The sequence below is a fragment of the Amphiura filiformis genome, chromosome 13 (assembly GCF_039555335.1).
Source record: "Amphiura filiformis chromosome 13, Afil_fr2py, whole genome shotgun sequence".
Lineage (NCBI taxonomy): Eukaryota > Metazoa > Echinodermata > Ophiuroidea > Amphilepidida > Amphiuridae > Amphiura > Amphiura filiformis.
Window position 1 is genome coordinate 63,982,202 of NC_092640.1, and position 21,356 is coordinate 64,003,557.

At 39.1% G+C, this 21,356-nt stretch overlaps 2 protein-coding genes across 2 annotated transcripts; one reads left to right on the forward strand and one right to left on the reverse strand.

Moving 5' to 3' along the window:
- The first annotated feature begins 1,204 nt into the window (after positions 1-1,204).
- Positions 1,205-7,059, forward strand: LOC140167833 (adhesion G protein-coupled receptor E2-like). Its single transcript, XM_072191124.1, has 3 exons — positions 1,205-1,405; positions 2,917-5,205; positions 6,529-7,059. The coding sequence occupies exons 1-3, from the start codon at positions 1,205-1,207 to the stop codon at positions 6,706-6,708; spliced, it is 2,670 nt and encodes an 889-aa protein (XP_072047225.1). The 3' UTR covers positions 6,709-7,059.
- Positions 7,060-15,410: 8,351 nt separating this feature from the next.
- Positions 15,411-20,205, reverse strand: LOC140167364 (uncharacterized). Its single transcript, XM_072190674.1, has 8 exons — positions 20,102-20,205; positions 19,626-19,737; positions 19,162-19,211; positions 18,865-18,993; positions 17,323-17,525; positions 17,005-17,082; positions 16,654-16,864; positions 15,411-15,719 (listed from the first exon to the last, which is right to left on the reverse strand). The coding sequence occupies exons 1-8, from the start codon at positions 20,178-20,180 to the stop codon at positions 15,673-15,675; spliced, it is 909 nt and encodes a 302-aa protein (XP_072046775.1). The 5' UTR covers positions 20,181-20,205; the 3' UTR covers positions 15,411-15,672.
- Positions 20,206-21,356: the final 1,151 nt, after the last annotated feature.

Here is a 21,356-nt window from a genome sequence, read left to right on the forward strand (position 1 = left end):
CGGTGGCAGTTTGACAAATCCTTGTTCATCTTTGAGTTGCTTGAACAAAAACCATCTGAGCATCTTTGCCTGCCCAATGTTGACCCCACTTGGACAGAAGAGAGAGCAAAGAAACTCTTCACATCCACGTAGAACTTCATCGGATGGTTCTTCTCCTTCGCCAAGACCAGCTAGTGCTCTCAGAATTGCGGGGCCTTCAGGAAAGTTGTAAAGTATCCCTTCTTCCCCTTCCCTTGGATATGTCCTGTCGTATCACATGACAGTTGATCAAAGCTGCTGATCTCTCTGGGCCAAGCTTGTCATAATAGGCTGCAGGAAGACTTTGCGTCGTCTTTCATCTGTTCCCATGATTAGCGCCGAATAGTTGTCAAGTAGTGGTGTTCTTCGTAGGGCCAAAAGTAGCGCATCTGTGTCTTGTGAATAAATGTGGCCACTAATGGCCATTCATTCCATTGCTTGCAGCTTCTATAACATAATGAATCATAAGAGTGTCCGCCTCTTCCTGAGTGCTGACACTGGTCATTGTTTCACATTCATAATCTAGCCTGGAATAGGCAAAGAAGTTCTTGCAAAGATGCTCCATGCCAAGTAGAGGTGCCAATTACCTTCCCGTATAACCCTTTGGAACTGTAACAGTGTCTTCACCTGTCGCATGTACATCCTAGCCCATTTATACATTGGGTCTGTTTCTCAAGATTCAAGGATTCTATCTCCATTAAGAATACCTGGTGTGCTTCTGCAACGCCTGTCCTATCTCTGAATGCTTCAGTCAGCTGCTTAACGCTGGCTTCCAGAGTGTCACGTACAACGGGGTGATCCTCAAGGAATTCCTCTAACCAGAGATCGAAGAGATCCTGAAGAGTTTCAGTTAAAACTGGTGAGCTTCGATCGCTCTGTTGTAATGATTGCCATTTAAAATCTGTGATACAGTCACGCTACTGTACAGATCTGCTTCTTGCTATGCATCGTCAAGACCGCTACCTTCAATTGTCCTTCCCAAGCACCTAAGTGCACAGATCACTGTGTGGAATGCTCCTGGGCTGAACACCCACTTGTTCTTGAACTCTGGAATAGATACTTGAGTTTCACAACTCTCTTGTATAAATCCATGTCTAAAGTCACAACGATAGTTAACTGCTTGCTCCAGACACAACTGCGTTCAATTTAATCAGCTGATCCAAGGCAGTAACTAACGTGGGCCAGTATGCCAGCTACAAGATGGGCGTATATGATAAGATGTACGATGTACGAAGTCAATGACCTTGCTTGGATGATAGCTCGTTACTGTAACAGAGGAAACTCGTCAACAAACATCAACTTGCCTGGCGTTGAATTTGAAGTTCCTGGTTTGTCCGATTCAAGCACACATGAATTTGCAGAAACCACCCAAGAACCCGAAGGATTGGTAGGAATGCATTGAAATGCAACAAGTGCATTTATGGTCAGCTTATAACTTTCTCCTACACACCCCAGATGATGCGGATGCATTGCCAGTAATCCCAATATGCCAAAAACATATGGTTAGTCATTAAATTATCTTCATACATGTATGTCCGTTGGTTCAAAAGTTATGGCGTTTTACGTAAAAGAGTCTAAAATATGGCGGCCATCTTGGATTTTTGCTAATGTAGAGTATTTCTAGGAGTCTTGTTTTGTTTTCAATGAACCGTTGACCCATTTATATAAATTTAGATTGAATATAGTCAATATTGTATGACATTTGAATGAATAGATATGGTTAATTGGTAATTTTTCCAAAAAAATTGGCGGCCATTTTGAAATTCAAAATGGCTGCTCTAAATGTTAATGGAAAAACTGGCACCCACTTTTTTCTTAATCAGTGATGTTTCTAGATGTGTTTAAACATGGTTGCCCAGAATCTACCCAAAAATTTGCTTTCTTTGCACAAGCCAACAGACTATAACTGCAACTTTTAAATTGGGGTATTTTTCTTTCAAAACACTGCTGCATGCTGTATTGTCAATATTGAACAAAATTGGACAAATGGGGTATCAAAATGCGCGTAAATAAATCATCCTTCTCACTATGTTGAAATATTGTGAAAACAATTACATGTATTAGTTCTGAATCTATAGACGTATTTATAACAGCTGAGTTATTTTTTGTGCAGACTTTAGGTAAAGCCACAATGCAAGGGGAGCATGGATTTTATCAAAATCTTCCACAGGGGGTGTGAATATTAAATGGAATAGCCCATTACGGATCTAAGGCATTACATAAATGCCTACATCTATATTTATGTTTTATGGGTAGGATTAAGGAGTATGATCTATGATTATTCACGGTTGTTTGATGTATATAGAATTGGCTTCATTATTAACTAAATGCAAACTATAGATGGCGCTATTTATCCTAAATCATATTTCTTTATTTGCAAGGGGTAAGTGATTAATACTGCCATTACACTGCAGCTGGAATAGTTGAAACAAGCAACAAGGAAATTTTATAAACATATTTTATCAAACAATAAAAGGATTTATTTGTATTAAAAGCTTGAAAGAGTAATATCCAGTTACTAAATAGCGCCACCAATTTTGTCATTAATAGATACATTTTATATCCGAATAAGCTTTAAAAATGCTATAAAAGTTAATAATTTGGTTAAACAAGGAAATTAAAGTTGAGAATGACTCAAAAGCATCTGTAAACATTAGCATGATATCACATTTAGCTGTTTAAGCCTAAAAATTAATGTGGTTGTGCATGATGTTTTGCTTGAAAAACTAATAAATGATCCCATCAAACAACCGTGTATTAGGGATAGCACATACCGGGAGGTAAGGTAATGATTTTTCAAGTAAAGTATCTGAAGTTCCACTTATAATTCAACTGTATCAGCCCATTGTTTGATTGCAACATGATTATAATTTCCTTTTCGCATTTTCCTTTTCAGAGGTTCAATACAAATATGCAGTTATTCTAGTAACTCCTGATACCAGTTGTCAAGGACGTTGTGGTTACCAACCTGGATTTGCCACATGCCGCTGTGATCCTCAGTGTGATATCTTCCAGGATTGTTGCTATGATTTTCATGATATTTGTCTCTCTACATCAGTCAAGACGGGAATGTTTGATCCAGCCTTGTTTACTTGTGCCCCACTTGATCGTGACTATCCTAACTTCGCTTTTGTTATGCTCGTGGGTAGATGTCCTGCAAACTGGCATAATGAGTTCATAGCGCACCGCTGTGAACATTTGCCGACAATCTATGAGAACGCAGCAGACCGACTTCAACTGGAATGGCCTGTGTCTGATCAAAATGGTGACAATTTTCAAAACCTCTTCTGTGCTCTCTGTAATGGTAAAGATTTGAATGATATTCAGCCTTGGGATGTGAAGTATCCTGATTCGACATTCTCCAGAGTAAACCAGGAAAGCTCCGGAATTTGTGGAAGCCAGTATGAACTTGGAAGCGTAGGCAAACGTTTACGGTCTTGTTTTCCGTCGTTGATTGCACCCTGTCCTTCATTATCCAACGTAAACGAGTCCATAGTCACATTATGCGAGGCGTACTCCAATCATGTGTGTACAAGCCATGGAGAGAGTTATAAGAACCATCATTGTGCCCTTTGCAATGGCGTTGACGACGTCAACAGTTTATACCCATGTCCTGGAATAGCCGGAAGAAATTCGGCTGTTTTACAGAGAATTTGGAAGTTTAAAGAAAACTCACCAACCTCACACGAGCACGTTCAACGCTGCGCAGATACGGACACCACGTACGATCCGTACACTCAGGAATGTAGATCACTTTCATGTTCACCAGGTTACATACTTAACAACAAAAGCGAATGCATCGTCGCAGTGTCTGGTACAAGTGCAGTCACGGAAGGTTTGTGCTGTCAGCGACAATTGACTTGGATCTTTTTTGAACATGATAAACCATCCGAGCGCTCTGCCGACCTGGTCGACGACGAGAACATTTTGTGTTTTCTACAGTACCTCAACATTTCTGGCAACACATCAAACTGGAAAAGAAACCGTAACCTTGGCTCATATTCGGATAAATACTTACTCCAAAGTAATTCGACATGTAATATCGTTGGTGTATTAGACGAAATATTTCAGGGTAGTGAGCTCTTCAGTGTTTGTAACAACATACACAAACATGTTGTTTACACCTTCATGTGCAGTCACTTCCCTTCCAATGGTACTTGTGAGAAAAGTTGGTTTAGTGGCAATGCGAGTCAGTTCATATTAGTGAATGTTACTCACGTTGCGGCGGCGTTCTTGCATAATGGACAATATCTTCTTCCTGAATTCACTCTCCACCAAGTAATATATAAGTACGATGTACTAAGAAGCGAAATTATGAAAGAAGAAATCGTCCAAGTATGTGGTGAGATTGTCCATCCCCTACGTTGTACTTTGATTACACTTACGGCAGATGATTACACCGTGACCTGGACAGAGAACCAGTCTAGAGCAATCCAATTTGGGAACATTTCCTTTGAACAAGGAGAGTATATGATGTATCCTGATGGCCGAGTTCAGATCTGCGCTGACCACCTTACGAAACACAAAGTAAATGAATTCTTTGCCTATTCTGGTCAACTTGCTTTAGCAAATACTATAGGGACCGGGTTGTCACTATGTGGACTTACCATAACATTTGCCTTACACTGTTGCTTTAGCAGTCTCCGTAATTTTCACGGTCGTTGCGTTATGATTTTGTGTGTCTTGCTTTTTTTCGCACAACTTTTGCCGACACTTTCGGCATATAATTCATTTCCAAGCTGGTTATGTGTAATTTCAGGATTACTCAGTCACTACAGCTGGCTTGGTTCTTTCTCATGGATGACAGTCATTGCGTTCACCTTATTTCACATTTTTAAACCTGGTGCAATGCGAAGAAACAACGATTGGGAGTCCGAGCCTGTTTGCCGCTATGTAGCTCCCACTTTTGGTTTTGGTGTGCCACTTGTTGTCGTTGTTATAACTCTTTGCTTTCACTTTATCCATTCGTCATTAGTATACGGTGCAAATTCTCCATGCTGGATATCTGATTCTGTTAGCAATTTCTGGGCTTTTGGGTTGCCAGTTGGTATTTTTCTCGCGTTTAATACCGGATTATTTTCAGTCACTGTAGGCTTAGCCTGCCGAAATCAAAGACGATCTAGGCAACTACAACAGCGGCAAGAAACCATCCGCACATTTTTCAGAGACCTTCTACTTTGTTTCAAGGTAAGCAGATTCAATTCACCAAGTTTCCAAAAATATGTTTTTAAGGGTAGATGAGGTCTTGTTGGTCGAAGCAGTAAAAAATCGATTTTCATTATCTAAATCAATATATTATTGAAAAATAACACTTTAATGTTTGCAGAAGTTCATTCTACAAATCATATATATTGAAAACTTGCTTGATTTATTGCTGTTAATGAGTTATGTACATTTTACAAAAGTGTTGTTGTGTCAGTCCTCTTTACAACATAACTCAAGAACCACCAAAGGGACCTACAAAAGTATATTTGTAATATTTGAATTCTTCTACACACTCGCTATGAAATGATCAGTGCAATTTTTGCCAAAGCTCATTACCACTCACAAGATGCTGTGAACTACCAAATCGTAACGCTTTAAAATAATTGCTAACCTCTTTAAAGTACTTTATCGCCAGTGATATATGACCTAAATATACCGAATTATTCTAAACACACGTTATTAGTTTAAAATTGATGGTTAAAATTCTACCCAACAATTCGTCGGCCGTATCACATACTGACGTATTCGACATTTTTAACATTTTTGAGAAAATTGGCATGTAAGTTTGTTATGTTCTACTCTATATATTCACCAAAAACCATGCCTCAAAGTGGCTTATTTAGTAAGATATTAATTAAATTATGTCGTATTTACAAAACCTTGAAATGTCTGCATCACATACCGACGTATTTGCCGATCACCTATACTGCGCAAGCCCAGTATGTCGTATCTGCAATTTGAAGAATTTGCCGTTTCACATACTGACGTATTTGCGCGACGTATTTGCGCGACGTATTTGCGCGACTCTGTCAATGCACGGCAAAATTGCTGTTTTGTCCTTTTCACATACTGACGTATTTGCGCAACTGTTTCACATACCGACGTATTTGCGCGACGTATTTGTCATTTGACCGGCGAAATTGACATTAGTCCTTTTCACATAGTGACGTATTTTATTCAATATTGATTTTTTGCAGAATACGTTATGCTCTGATAGTGAATGAATAAGTGAATTATATTGAAAATATGGTATATTTGCATTACTGTTAAACTGGTTTTAATCGACAATAATATTTTAATCAAGACTATGCAGCAAATGAAAATCGCTAGATTTTCAAGTTCGATTTTCTTGAAATGCGTATTTTGCAAATACGTCAGTATGTGATACGGTCGACGAATTGTGTGGCTCACCTGGTACTCCCGTGTTGGTTAAAATTTTAACATATATTCTAATAGTGAAGTTATTTTCTCTTCCATCACACAATCATTTCTATTTTCACATGTTTGATTTTTTAAATATTTCAGATTCAGCTCTTAATGGGTATCACATGGACCATCGGCTTCTTTGCATCATTCCTTGATAACGAAACATTGTGGTGGGTATTCATCATTACCAACTCGCTTCACGGTGTTATGTTGCTGCTAGTAACACTTTCCGGCAGCAAATTCACTGGGAGGACAAGACAGGTTCAACAAGTTAGATGAAATATCCATTAACTTGCCTTCGCTACACATCGTCATCATCCCTATATCTTCGTGTTAAAAATTGCCGTGATAGTACAGCGAATCCTCTCGTTTTTTAACAGCTACACATCGCGATTTTGTTCGAGATAGGCCGAGCGACTCAGGCTAAGCATACCATGACTATCATATGAGATACCACAGCGTTTCTATATTCTACACATTATTACGATTTGTGCATGCTCTAGTACCCCATATGATGTTTCTATTACAAGAAAAAAATTAGTTTTCATGTAAAACCAGGGTTTTGTTTCCAGTACACTCACTCGAAAAGCAGTACACTAATTAGCGGGGCCTTGCAGCTTGCTGTGGATATCTTTTACTGCATTTTTAACGTAAACAAATTTGAAATCCAATGTAAAAATTGAGATATATTTAATTTTGAGAATGACAATTATACTTTATAGGTATAACGGAACGCGTTTAGCCCATTTAGTTAAGTTCCAGGTGCACGTCCTATAACACAATGCATATGTAAACTTTCTTTATCTGTGTCAATAATAGAATATTGATTTCAACGGAGTATTGAGCTGTATGGAAAAAATATTTATAATACAGGGTGTTGACACTGTGCGCTAGTCCATCAGGAGCTGAGCTGGTCAGCTACTATCAGCCTAGTCAGGAATTGCAGGAGACAAGAGATATTGGCAGAATATGAGAGAGGCATTGCCCAGCAGTGGGACGATATGGGGTGATGATGATGATCAGCCTGCGTTTGTTTGAAACTGTCTCCGCTACATGTACTTGTTCGACACGATAATCCCTGCCTCTTGGGACCCGGTGCTCAATCTCGCCGATTAAGCCGCAGACCCACGCCGATGCAGCTCTACTGAGAAATGAAATACTGTTGCGATAATATGCACTAACAAAATGTGTTGTCTGCCCGATAAAAAGCCATGTTCAGACACACGTTCATCGGCTTGATCGGACCAACTCCTGCATTTTTCGCAACCGGCTAAATTACTGCCCTTGACTGAGTTGATGAATGATGGTTTATATCAACTGATCCGCAAATTGCTCACGTTGGTTAAACTCAAGTAAGTACTACAATAAACATTAATATAAAGGTTTCGAGTAATGAATGAAAAACCGCAGAGCAAGAAGATGGCAAGATGTTGCGAACTCGATACCCATAACTGCTCGCGAATTCGCAACCAGTGATATGACTACACTGTATTAATTCGTCGGCGTGTTGCGGCTTGAAACTGCAAGCCGCAGGAGAGGCATCAAAATGCTCCGAGACGCCGTTGACTTAGTCGGCGTGACTGAGCACCGACCCCTAGTGAGGAGAGCGTGGCCTAGCGGTTAAGGCATAGGACTGTGAACCCAAGGGTCAAGGGTTCGAATCCCAGGTCCGGCTCTTTGTGTCCTTGAGCAAGACACTTCACTCTACTTGCTTAGTGCTTCGGAGGGCACTTTAAGCTGTCGGTCCCGTGTACATGCAATTTTCTCACATTAATGTAGTGTGCACGTTAAAGAACGTCACAGGCTATTCGAAAAGAGCAGGGGATCATCCCGGTCATGTTGACTGTACTTCAAAAATACACTCATCTACTCTAGGTTCCAGAGTAAAAAATAAGTACAGCTTGTCTGTACGCAGTGCGACAATACTCATACATATGAGGGAGGCACTTATAAGGAAGAAGAGAAGAAGAACCCTACTGCCTTATTAAACGCTAACCCTATTGAAAGTCACAAGTCAATCTTTGTTTTATAAGTGATCATCGTATCGAGCAAGCGAAATATCGAAACAGTGGTGGACTGCGTTTGGTTGTATTCAAGAGCCGCACCGGGATCGAGAGAGAAGTGGTTCGTGCTGGGGCCTTGCAGGTTTGTGATCTCTCTTGATATGACTTCATTGGCGATATTTATCCTTGAAAGGTGCGCATTGAATTTTGTAGTATACACTTAAAATTGACTTTGGACAGTCCACCGAATTGTAAATACACTTTGAAATAAAAAAATAAAAAAGACAAGCTTACCATCACCACGAGGTTGATGATGCCCCTAACATTCTTTGGTTGGTAATCGGGAAGTACCAAAGGGAAGCGCGAGGCTATAATACAATAGGAAATAAGAAAACTAGTTTGCGTTTGACGATTCTGTCCATCAAACTCTCCATGGCCAGTGATTAGTTTGTGGTACAAAAAAGAGATATTCCTCTGGTGACTTCATCGGAGAAAAGGAATCGAAGAAAAATGGCGGACAATTACGGTACTTCTCCGAGGCAAAAAGCAACTTTTCTAGGCGTTATTGACATTGAGCCTTCAGCAAAGAAAGGTTTCTATTACTAAGGCGGCCTAAATTTATGAGACGGTTTGCAACATAAGCATCGGAAGTATCACATGGCCAGCAAACACAAAAATGTTTTTGAAATGTTATGAACGCGGCCCAAGGACTCATGTGCACTTGGTTATCCCGATTACAACATTTTAAAAATGTTTCCGACATTTTATTGTAAAATATTTTTGTCAACTCTTAAAACTATTATGTTAGACTGTTTTGATCTGATCTGATCTGAATGTTTTGCAGCAAGTTTTCAAATATATTTTCTGAACGTCATTAAAACGTTTTATATCTTTATATAACCCGACATTTAAACGTTTTCTGTAAAACGTTTTGTGTTTGATGGGTAGTGACGTTTTTTGCAAAATACGTATTTCGAGAAAAACCATTTAACAACAACACATGAACTTTGCAGCTTCAAGAGCGCACACCCTAGACATTCCACAATGACCATCGCAACCAGGATTTGCTCCCCGAGCTACGTTACCACAGAAACAAACGCGTCGTTGTGTGAAACGATAATAACTGCTCATTGTAACAGTGGCGTACCGTGGCCGCCCCAATCCCGGGGGCTGAAGAAAATTCAATTTTGCCGCCCCTTCCTCAAAAGCCCAAAAAGGTTGACCCAATTTTTTTCTCGGTCGTTTGAAAAAGTGAACATGGTGAAGAGCAAAAAAAAACGGTTTCAAGCGCTAACGCCCTAAAAGCAGCACATTTTTATGTAGAGTACCATTTTTCAAAATTTTTATGCTTTATCAAATTTTTCCGCCCTTTTTTATTTACTAATTCTTTTTGCCGCCCCTTTCGTTTTTACCGCCCCTGTTTTTGCCGCCCCTGCTTCTTCCGCCGCCCCTTCATTTTGGCCGCCCCTTGCTTTTACCCCGGGTGGCTGGCGCCCGCCAAAAAATACGCGCATGTTGTAAGATGCGATGCAAATAAGGCTTATTTCAACATTGTTCAATGCGACAAAAACCACCTTATATCGTTACTGCTTATTGTTTATCATTAATACGTGTTGTAGTTAAAGATTAAACATACGTAAACATAATATTTAGTTCCGTTGTTGCCTCTTGTTGCACGTTTACCTATTTCTACTAATAACTACTGTCTCCATAAGAATCTGTCATCTCCTAAAAATTCAGCAAGTAGTCGATTGTAAGGTTCGAAAATTTTGTCCATCATTTGTCTAGATTCAGGTAAAATAGATCCGTGAGTACTCTCTCCATTCTTGGTGACCTGATGCCTTTTTACAAATTTTTCATCAATGTCAGTCATCTGTGGTAATTCATTTTCGTTGAGTGGAGCTGTGGGATAAAAAAATTATCGTGGAAAATGTCTTCAAGTAAAACAATATATTTTTTTCATTTCTTGTGATCAGCGAAAAGGTAAGTTTTCTTCACAACATGTAAAACACGACGCTTCCTTCCTCATCTAATCCTCAAAAAATACAGTCCTGTTATGCCAAATACCCGTGGTGAAGTCGTTTACATGTTTGAACGTATGATCTAGCGGACCGGGTTCGTTTCCCGGCAGGTACTGTTTTGAGAATTTTTCTTCTTTATAGGCCTTATGACTTTTTCCCTAACACACACTGTCAATCATACTCGCCATCTACATCTATTTGTTATCAATCCAAGCACCAATCATGGAAGTACGAGATGCGCTATACGTACGTCCATGCACCAAGTGGGAGTTTAACTTTCGCACTAACGCAAAGCGCCGCAGATAGTTGTGTACGCTATAGTTAGTGATAATGGCGCGTGTCCGGAGGATTTTTAAAAATTATCAAGAGATCTGGGCGACCAATCACGAGCCAGATCCATATAAAAGATGCAGTACATCATGGCTAATTTTAGTAGGTCAGAAAGCTGACAGGCCTTCCATAGACACAAGAGCATTTTAACCACAATCCCAAGTAAGTAGTCTACTTGGATAGCTAGTAAACAGAGGGAATACGGTGACTGAAAAGATAAGATCAAAAGATTGTACACAAATTAAACTACAAATCAGAGTTTTATGTTTAAATGTAATAGTCAGGGCAGAGTATGCACAATTGGCAAGTGGACTACAGAGAAGTTAAGTCTAGTTGCACCCTTGATGACGTCTATCGTTGTGTGCACATTCTCATTACGCACATTGAATTTCCCGCGAAACCAATAACTCATTGTTTTGGGGTTTTTTTAATTTACATGTATACACGTACCTACTCCCAAAAATCGGAAGACTCTCGGTAATATATTGAGTTCCTTGTGTCGATGCCAGTCTTCGGTACGAAGTATAAGCATCTGATCTTTAAAAACTCGGCGCCAATCAGCGATTAGACCAATGTAGATTGATCTTACCACTTCCTAAAAATGCACAAGCAGAGAAAAATAACCGAATGAAAATACTGGATGTGGTCCAATCCCGGCAGAGAAAAATAACCGAATGAAAATTCTGGATGTGGTCCAATCCAATTTTGTTAATTTTTTCATCTATTATTGAAACCTACCATGAAATCAATATGTTTCCAAATTTTTTGTTGTATTGCTTAGCGGTTTTGATATCCGAAGCAAAAATATCTTAACTATGTTCCTGTTGAATATTTTGTTGAGCTGGGATCCTTCGGCGAAAGTGTTTGTCGATGAGTTTCAAGAAAGATTTAACGATGCTGGTAGTGACATTCTTGCAGTACTGTGGATTAAACCAAATGATGTTGTGTCTCAGATTTCGCGTCCTCTTAGGTATGTTTTCTGTGTAGGGTAGGTTTTCGGAGTATCTACTGGATCTTAATGCATCGTTGTATACTGGTGCTGCGTCGTCGAATGCTTCTATGCCGTACGAAATGTCCGATATGCGTCTGCTAACAGAGGCTGATTGGTTCTGGATGATTAAATGCGGATGGTTGAAGTCTTTGTGGATGTATACTCAGTGGCGCCTAATCGTTCTGAAATTTTTTAAATCCATAGGAAAATTGCCGAAAACCCGCTTGTGCCCCCCCATCATGGTCGGTGCCCCCCCCAGTGTGATGACCCACGCTACGCCAATGTGTATACAGGCCGTTGGGTTTGGATAGTACTTACCATTGTTCAGGTTGAGGGTGACGTCAAGGCAGTTGGTTACTTTCAGATTGCATTCGATGCTGATTTTTAAGCCTAAGTCGCAAAATGTCTTAGCAATGTCTTTCAGTGTTCGCCGATGTGCTTTTGATAACTGCAAGTCCGTTGTCGCGGTTAAGTCCTGTGTTCTTCTTGTCAAGCTTCCGGGATAGCGTGTTGAGAATGTAGAGCCGGACTAATTCAAAAAATCTCCGCGCTGCCATAGCTGCCAATAGTGACGTCAAATACGCTCATGTCGTTCTTCTTAGCCCACAGAGATCCTTCGTCGACAAGCAACGACTTTTTGGAGTGCATTATTATTTCATTATCTTGCTTGGAGATCCTGGTGTGTTTCTTCGCGAAAGCTTGACAAGAAGAACATCGGACATTACCGCGACGACGGATTGCACTTATCAAAAGCACATCGGGCATCGCAGCTGACCGAACATGGAAAACATCGCTAAGACATTTCGAAAAACCACCGTCGACTGCAATCTGAAAGTAACTAACTTCCTTGACATCATCCTCAACCTAAACAAATGGTAAGTACTATCCATACCGCAAACCCAACAACAGGCCAGTATACGTACATCCACAAGGACTCCAACCATCCGCCTTTAATCATCAAGAACCAACCAGCCTCTGTCAGCAGACGCATATCGGGCATTTTGTACGGCATAGAAGCATTCAACGACGCACCAACCGTATACAACGACACATTAAGATCCAGTTGATACTCCGAAAATCTATCCTACACAGAAAACAGACCTAAGAGGACGCGAAACCGAAGACGCAACATTATTTGGTTTAAACAACCGTACAGCAAGAATGTCGCTACCAACATATTTAAATATATCCTGAAACTCATCGACAAACACTTTCTCGAAGGATCCCAGCTCGACAAAATATTCAACAGAAACACAGTTAAGGTAAGTTACAGCTGTATGTCCAACGTAGCCAGCATACACTAGTGGAAGTTTTGGATGAGAAAACGGACATTTTGATGAGAAACGGCCAAAATGGTGAGAATTTAATTTTCTCATTCTTTTGGATGAGAAAATAATAATCGGGGATTAGCAATTGTCACCAGTTTTAATAAGACAATAATGATTGACACACACACCAGGAAGTTTCTCATCCAAGGGAATGAGAAAATTAAATTCTCACCATTTTGGCCGATTCTCATCAAAATGTCCGTTTTCTCATCCAAAACTTCCACTAGTGCTTGTCATCCCCAGGAGTAAGAGAAAAATTGATGATGGTTCATTTAGTGTGTCTGGTCCAACCCTCTGGAGCCAGTTACCGGCTACACTTCGCACTGCTCTCACAGTTGAATCTTTTAAAAAGGGTCATAAAACGTATATTTTCTAATGTATTTTGCTGTTGTTATTTTTGTATATTTGTAAAGCGCAATGTTCATGTTTTTGGTATTGCGCTATATCAAGCGCCGTTGTTATGTTATGTTAAGGTCAAAGGTCATGGATTTCAAACTTTGTCTGATCGGGCCCAAACTTGGTGGGTGGGATCCTTGATACGAGGGGAATATATATGCCCGAAATAAAATCGAGGTCAACCAAGGTCAAAGGTCATTACGGAGGGGGTCAAATTTCAAACTTTGTCCGATCGGGCTCAAACTTGGTGGGTAAAATCCTTCGTATGAGGGGAGCATGAAAAACATTATATGGAGGTCATCCGAGATCAAAGGTCATGGATTTTAACCTTTGTCCTATTGGGCTCCAACTTGGTGGGTGGAATCCTTGATATGAGGGGAATATATCTGCAAAACAAAATTAAGGTCAACCGAGGTCAAAGGTCATCTAGGGGCTAAATTTAAACATTGCCCTATTGGGCTTAAACTTGGTGGGTGGAATCCTTCGTATGAGGGAAGCATGAAAAAATTACATCGAGGTCATCCGAGGTCAAAGGTCATCTGGGGTCAAAACTTCAAACTTTGCCAAATCTGGCTAAAAGTATTCTCCATATCACGGGAGCATGAGCAAAATCAAACCGAGGTCACTCGAGGTCAAAGGTCACATGGGGTCAAATGTTAGAGTTTATCCACTGGGCTTAAACAAAGAATCATTGACATGTCAGGAACTTGTCATAAAGTCATACAGGGTCATCAGGGGTCAAGCAGTATCTCTATCATGCAGCTGGAGCACTAATAGCTACAGACGCACTAGTACTAATAAAATAATGAGCTCTGTGTGTCTGGGTGTCTGTCTGTCCTGCTATGCGTTTCGCCGCATCGTTCCGATATTTCAGACATAGATGGGTATTGGGCGGAGGACAAGAAAGGTCATCAAAGGTCATCAAAATTTCAAACTTTGTCCGATCGGGCCCAAACTTGGTGGGTGGAATCCTTGATACGAGGGGAATATATGCGCGAAATAAAATCGAGGACAACCGAGGTAAAAGGTCATTACGGAGGGTCAAATTTCAAACTGTCCAATCGGGCTCAAACTTGGTGGGTGGAATCCTTCGTATGAGGGGAGCATAAAAAACATTATATGGAGGTCATTCGAGGTCAAAGGTTAAAGGTCATGGATTTCAAACTTTGTCCTATCGGGCTCAAACTTGGTGGGTGGAATCCTTGATATGAGGGGAATATATGTGCGAAACAAAATTGAGGTCAATCAAGGTCAAAGGTCATCTACGGGCTAAATTTAAACTTTATCGTATTGGGCTTAAACTTGGTGGAATCCTCAGTATGAGGGGAGCATGAAAAATATTACATCGAGGTCGTCCGATGTCAAGGGTCATCTGGGGTCAAAACTTCAAACTTCGCCCAATCTGGCTAAAAGTATTCTCTATATCACGGGAGCATGAACAAAATCAAACCGAGGTCACTCGAGGTCAAAGGTCATATGGGGTCAAATGTTAGAGTATGTCCACTGGGCTTAAACATGATAAAATGAATCATTGATATGTCAGAAACATGTCATAAAGTCAAAAAGGGTCATCGGGGTTAAGCAGTATTTCTATCATGCAGCTGGTGCCCTAATACCTACAGGGCCATTACAGCTACAGGCGCACTAGTATTTAAAAATCCTCGAAGTAAACCTTATAAATCTAATGAAAAAATTTACCTTTCGTATTGGACATACACAAGTTTTCCCAACTACGTGAATATCGTGTTGTAAGATTTTGTTTGTTTATTATGTGTGTGGGGTGTGTGTATTGGTCGACATTTCTCGTAAAATACAAAGTACTAAAACCTTTGTTTACCCTGAAGTCACACATAAAAATAAAAAACACACATAAGTTCTCATTTTTATATATTTGTACTTTTATTTGCGATGTAATCAAGACTTGTTTTTATATAATAAGTTAAACTTCCAAGACTTGGGCCCTTCAACACTGAAGCAAGACATCTTGCATGTTTGAGGGAGCAAATAAAAACTAAGAGAAGAAAAGAACAATGCTATTTCTATGTTTTCCTTATATTTATTGTAATTTTGTTTATTAATTAATACCTTTTTTAATCTCTTACACCATTAACAATGGTTATAATCATCTGTCAACCATCTGTTTACGAACAATGGTGACAATGGAAACGTCGTTATTACTCCTTAAAACACGTTCCTTCGGGGCCTCGTCCAGGCTGGTCACCTAGTAATGTAATAAGAAAAGTATCATGAGTGACATGGCATGACAAACGCAGATTTTCTAGGATGGTCGACTGAGATTTATAGTATGTCGTTTTTTGACTTCCTGTAACCCGTGGGACATAATAATATATGAAATAACAATATATTTGACACCATAGAATATAAAAACTAGTAATTTGATAAGTTAAAAAAAGATTTCTAACGGAATAAATCTAAATAATATGATTATGCAGTTTATTCCGTTAAATATTTACCCATAATTTCCCTCATTCTTCAGGCCCTGCCCTCTATCGGGTGCTAATTTAAAGTTTAAGCTTGATTGCTATTGTTTCTTTGTAAGCCTGCGGCGCAACCTTGAACAATATTGTCTCTTTGTAAGCCTGCGGCGCAACCTTGAACAATATTGTCCTTGAGATAAAACCCCGTAGCCACCCCCAGCCAGCCCCATTTCAATTTTTAACATACCCATATCCTGCTTTTTATATTCCATAGTGTCGCACATTACCAAAGTCAATTATCGATAATTATCGGTTACTGCCATACAGTGCTATATATATTTGCTATATTGGCTCGATAGCTATCGGTTACTGGTGTGCATCAGTAACCGATACCTATGGGTTACTGGTATGTGCTTTGGGTGAAATTATATAATCTGATCATTTTCATCGGTCCCACTTCACTTGGAGTGTTCGGCGTCTGGGAGTCGCCGCCCTCGGGCCTCCCGGCCCTGCGGCCTTGATGTGTTTTTTTTATTGATAAGGACGCATTTTACCCCATAATTAACCACTTCTTCAGGACCTAACTCTACACTATAGTCAATATTTTTTGCTTTTCGTTATTACCTATTTTACGTGGGTCAAATAGGACCAGATATCATCCGCACAGCGCATACTCCTCTGCGTTTTACCAACATGCTAAATGTTAGACGTTCTTACCATGTTCATCAATGATATTCTGACACAGCTCCTCATACTCCGAGCTGGACATGAGGGTTTCCAGTGCAGGTTGAAACCATTCCAAGACACGGGAGTCTTTGCGAGCCATAAGGCTGTTTCCCACGGGTGTGCACGGGGCCAATTCTTCCGAGACTATTTCTACATCAGTTCGACCACGAACCACACTACTCAGAATGAACCATGCGTCGATCTAAATAGAGAAAACAAGAGCTGTAAAAGTTATACATGCGAAGACACAAAATTGGAGTGTAAAAAAGTAACAAATTGATACCATTTCTCAATAGATCAAATTATATTTTTAGGAGAAAAATTAATCGAATTGAAACTTACCTCATTACTTTCAAGTGCCTGGATACAGCCAGAGACTCCTGCACACTGCACCACGTTCTCAGCTGGGATATCTGCTCCCTGTAACATTGATAAATGAAATGAATAAAAATGATAAGCTTTATGTAAGTTATTTATGTAAGAACAGAGGTTGGTAAATGAAGTACACGTGCACAAAAAAGTTGACGTTGTATTGGTATCTGCGAAGTTAATGTCGAATACATGTATGTGGAAGATATTTTATGGTGAAATCAAGAATGGAAGACAGGCAAGACGATTCAATACTTCACGTATTCTCCAAAACACTATAGTTATACTTACGACAATACTATCACCATATAAATCAGCCACGCATTGTTTATTGGAGGAGAACCCATTGATGAAACCAATTTTCTTGGCCGTCAAATCCTGATAATCAAAACTGCCGGGATTGCCTGGTAAGGTGACGAACACTTCCATCGTTGGCTGAACGTAATCGTCGCTGAAATCAAAATAAAGTCTGCGTTCGACCGTGTTTCTCCATCCTGTGATTAAAAAAATACAAAAACCATATCATTTTGCATGTTTGACTATTATTAACCATTGCAGTGGCGTACCGTGGCCGCTCCTACCCCGGGGGCTGAAAAAAAGTTCAATTTTGCCGCCCCTTCCTCAACTAACCTGCCGGCCTAATATACTAGTATATCATTCATAAGCAGTGATAAATAGGTATCGTACAGTAGCGCACGAGATCTGCGCTAGTTGGGAGTGTTTGAATGTTTCTGCATTCTAATGAACGATGCGTAAGCCTCTTCTTTTGTTTCAGCGCACGACTGCTATTTTTCTCCGTCGTTCGACGTTTCTTGTTGAAATTTTTTATCTTGATATGCAGTAGCAGATCTACGATTTGAAGGTTATCAAAATCCTTAGGTTAAAAACCACTAATTGCGTATTATTTAGTTAAGTTGTCGATCTTAACTATCTCAGTTAAAAGCCAACATCGCCATGACGTATGAAGAATTTAATTGAGCGGGCTGTCCAGATTGATTGAACATACTGCAGTTACTGTCCGTTTTCCTATACACAATACACAGTGCTCTTTCCCATTGACGCGTGACCTTTACAAATAGCCCTACGTTAACAGTATGGGGATATGACTAGTTAACGTCGCTGTGTGAAAAATACCCGGCCAATATTAAAAGTACTCTTCTAAAGTTCTAGAAAATATAGTTTTTAACATGTCCTAAATTTTTAGCTAATTTAGATGTTTGGAAATATTCGTACTTTGGTGTTTTAGTTAATGTTATAGGTAATAGTACATTGCCTAGTTAACGTCGCTGTGTGAAAAATAACCGGCCAATATTAAAAGTACTCTTCTAAAATTCTAGACAATATAGTTTTGTAACATGTCCTAAATTTTTAGCTAATTTAGGTGTTTGGAGAGGGTCGTACTTTTGTGTTTTAGGAAGGACATGTAAACGACAGATAACACCAAAAATATGAAGAAATTATTTCCAAACCGTGTTAAGTCAAAAATCATTATGTTGCTCATTTTCAAGAATGCTGGTTTACAAAAAGCACGCCATTGTCTGATTTCGTGAACAAAGCCACACATAACATTGTTTCCTTTCGTTTCCTTTATAATCGGTTACCCAACTGAAGCTATGAATACCAGCTTTATTGCGATATCGCACATGAAAACAGTCACTTGTGCACAACCAGAGAAGATCCGATTTAATCAGTTGAGCTGTTTCAATGAGTGTTATCTTGGTTTAATAGCTTTTAATGGGGTTAAGTCCTGCAAAGGTCGAGATGAATTCTACTGTAGACATGACTGCATCATGAAAGGTGAAATACGAGAGACGGGCTATGTGAGTGACTTACCTATGCATCCTTCATACCATCCTGCCATCATCCCGATACCACCTCGTGGGTCTTCCTGGTCAGCGCTGTACACGCAATTAGTGGTAATGTCATATACCGTTTTGCAAATCTTGCCTGCAATCCTGCACACTGGAATATTAAAATGAAAATATTAAAAATGTAATTGGCTAAATCGGAACATCATGAAAGTCATGAAAATTCAGATGTTTGATTTTGTAAAATGTGTCTGTGTGGAAGATAAAGATAATGTCTTTCATAGGGGTGAATGGATTTCAATGGAATAGCCCGTTGTCTTACCTGCGTTCAAGACATCGATGTCGAAACCTGCAGCTACTCCTTCATCGTTGCTGTTATTTGAAGAAAAAATAATGATTAATGTATCTAAGGCTAAGCTACGATAATATAGTCTAATAAACATAATTGTCGTTTATGTCAGTCGGAACTCGGAAATATTAAATTTTCAGTTTCTTATAGGATAATCAAAAGCATTTACAAACCTGCATTTTGCAGAAAACTCCATTGAAACTGAACAACAAGTTCCAAAAGATATGAGCAATAGAAACAATGGAAAACAAAAGGAAATATTTCCTTTGATTGACTATATCCCGCCGAAATCAATATTTCCGAGTTCCGACTGATTTTGCTTGATCGCGTCACATAATGTACTAAGACAGTTTTTGTGCGTTAAAGTTTACGTTGTACATCATCATGCTTTTCAGAGGCTCTGGGTGGTTAGGGACGTATGAATTTAAAAGACTTACATGTATTGCTCATTATTTCCCCAGAGACCAACGTGAAACAGCCATTCTTTGTCTTCTTCAAGATCCAGTTTTAGGTGACCTTCGAGTGTCGTTTCATGATCGCCACTGAAATCTGCATAAACAAGCATAGTTGCATGTAAAAACAAAAGGTTACGAACATAAAGTCGTATCGAACCGAATGAGATGTCAAAATACGCAAAACAAAATTCTCTATCTATCGACTTTGGTGTTCGGATACTTTTCGTGCGCAGCATATATAATATAATCTGTCTTTGCAGCTACATGTACATTCGTCGCAAAAGAAGAATAAACAAAATTGATAATGAAGCAAATAGATATCAATGTTATCATAGTCAATATAAACAAGATGAAAAGAAAGAGCAATTAAAAGAAGAAGATGCAAGTGGTGTAGATGACGAAATTTGCTGCAAATATATGAAAACTACGAATAAGAAAACAGGAGGAAAATTACTTACCTTCTTTACGTGACTTAGTAATGCCGTGAACAAAATCCGTAGCAAATGCTACCAGTCCAAGAATAAAAAGGATTTTCATCGTGAGGTTACGTGGTACGCGTATGACTGTGTGTATAACACTGACAAGCAAAAATCAAACGATGTTTATCTGCTCAACAACAACTTCAAACTACCACATATCTAGGCCTGGTAGTGGTGCGCGCAAGTTGATAGATGTATAATTACAACAAATGCCACGTGTAAATTAATAATCGACTCATTAAGAAAATAAACTGTATTGTATTTTGTATATTTTGATACAATATGGCAGCAAAACTACCCAGGGCTATAATCTTTTACTGCTTTTTCTTTGAATTATCAGGTACTACTTACCAGTATATTTTCACTATTGAGATATCTGATTGGGCTTAATGGGAAATAAATGCAAACCGAATAGTTATCGCCATGCGTGGTGTTTGGTATAATCGGCTATTCCAGTTGAAATCCACACTACCCCTGTGGAAGATTTTGGAAATATCTTCGACAGTGGGAGTATGTTTTTCAAATGTAATTGACCAAGGTTTATCATTTTGAAACACATATTCCCCCTGTATTATGTCTTTACCTACATCTTTCACAACTGGAGTGAGTATTTCAAATGGAAGTTCCCCAATTGTTTATTCTATTCAAAACTCATACTCCCTTTGTGGCAGACTTTAACTAAATCTTTCAAAGGGGTAGTGTGGATTTTGAATGGAACAGCCCAATGAAATCATATTATATTCTGATGAATCTATCAACGATAATTACCAAGCGCATTTTAAAACTGAAAACTGCTTTTTTTTAGATAAATGATCAAACTTTATGGGAATTATATGAAAATCAGTTTGTGCTCCGCCCTCCCTGCGTGTGTAGTATATTCTTTTTCAATTCATTAAACTAAAAAGCCAATATGGAATTGAAATCAGAATCTGGTGAAACGATAACTGTCCAACAAAAACAACAACAAACTATATAATCACAAATTATTTGAAATACCACTTTTGAAAGAAATTTTTTGAAAAAAATGCAGCAACCAAGCTCACGTCCTGGATTGTATTCAAGGAGATTATATAAACATGGCGGGTAATTTAAATAAAATGAAGGAAGAAGGTTGAAACTTACAAGTCATGAAAATGTAACTCGAAAATGATATTCAAATTTGAGCAAATAACGATTGATTGTGTCAGCTTTTTGGAAATGTGTTTTAGTTCAAATATTTGTTGGTTAAATCAGG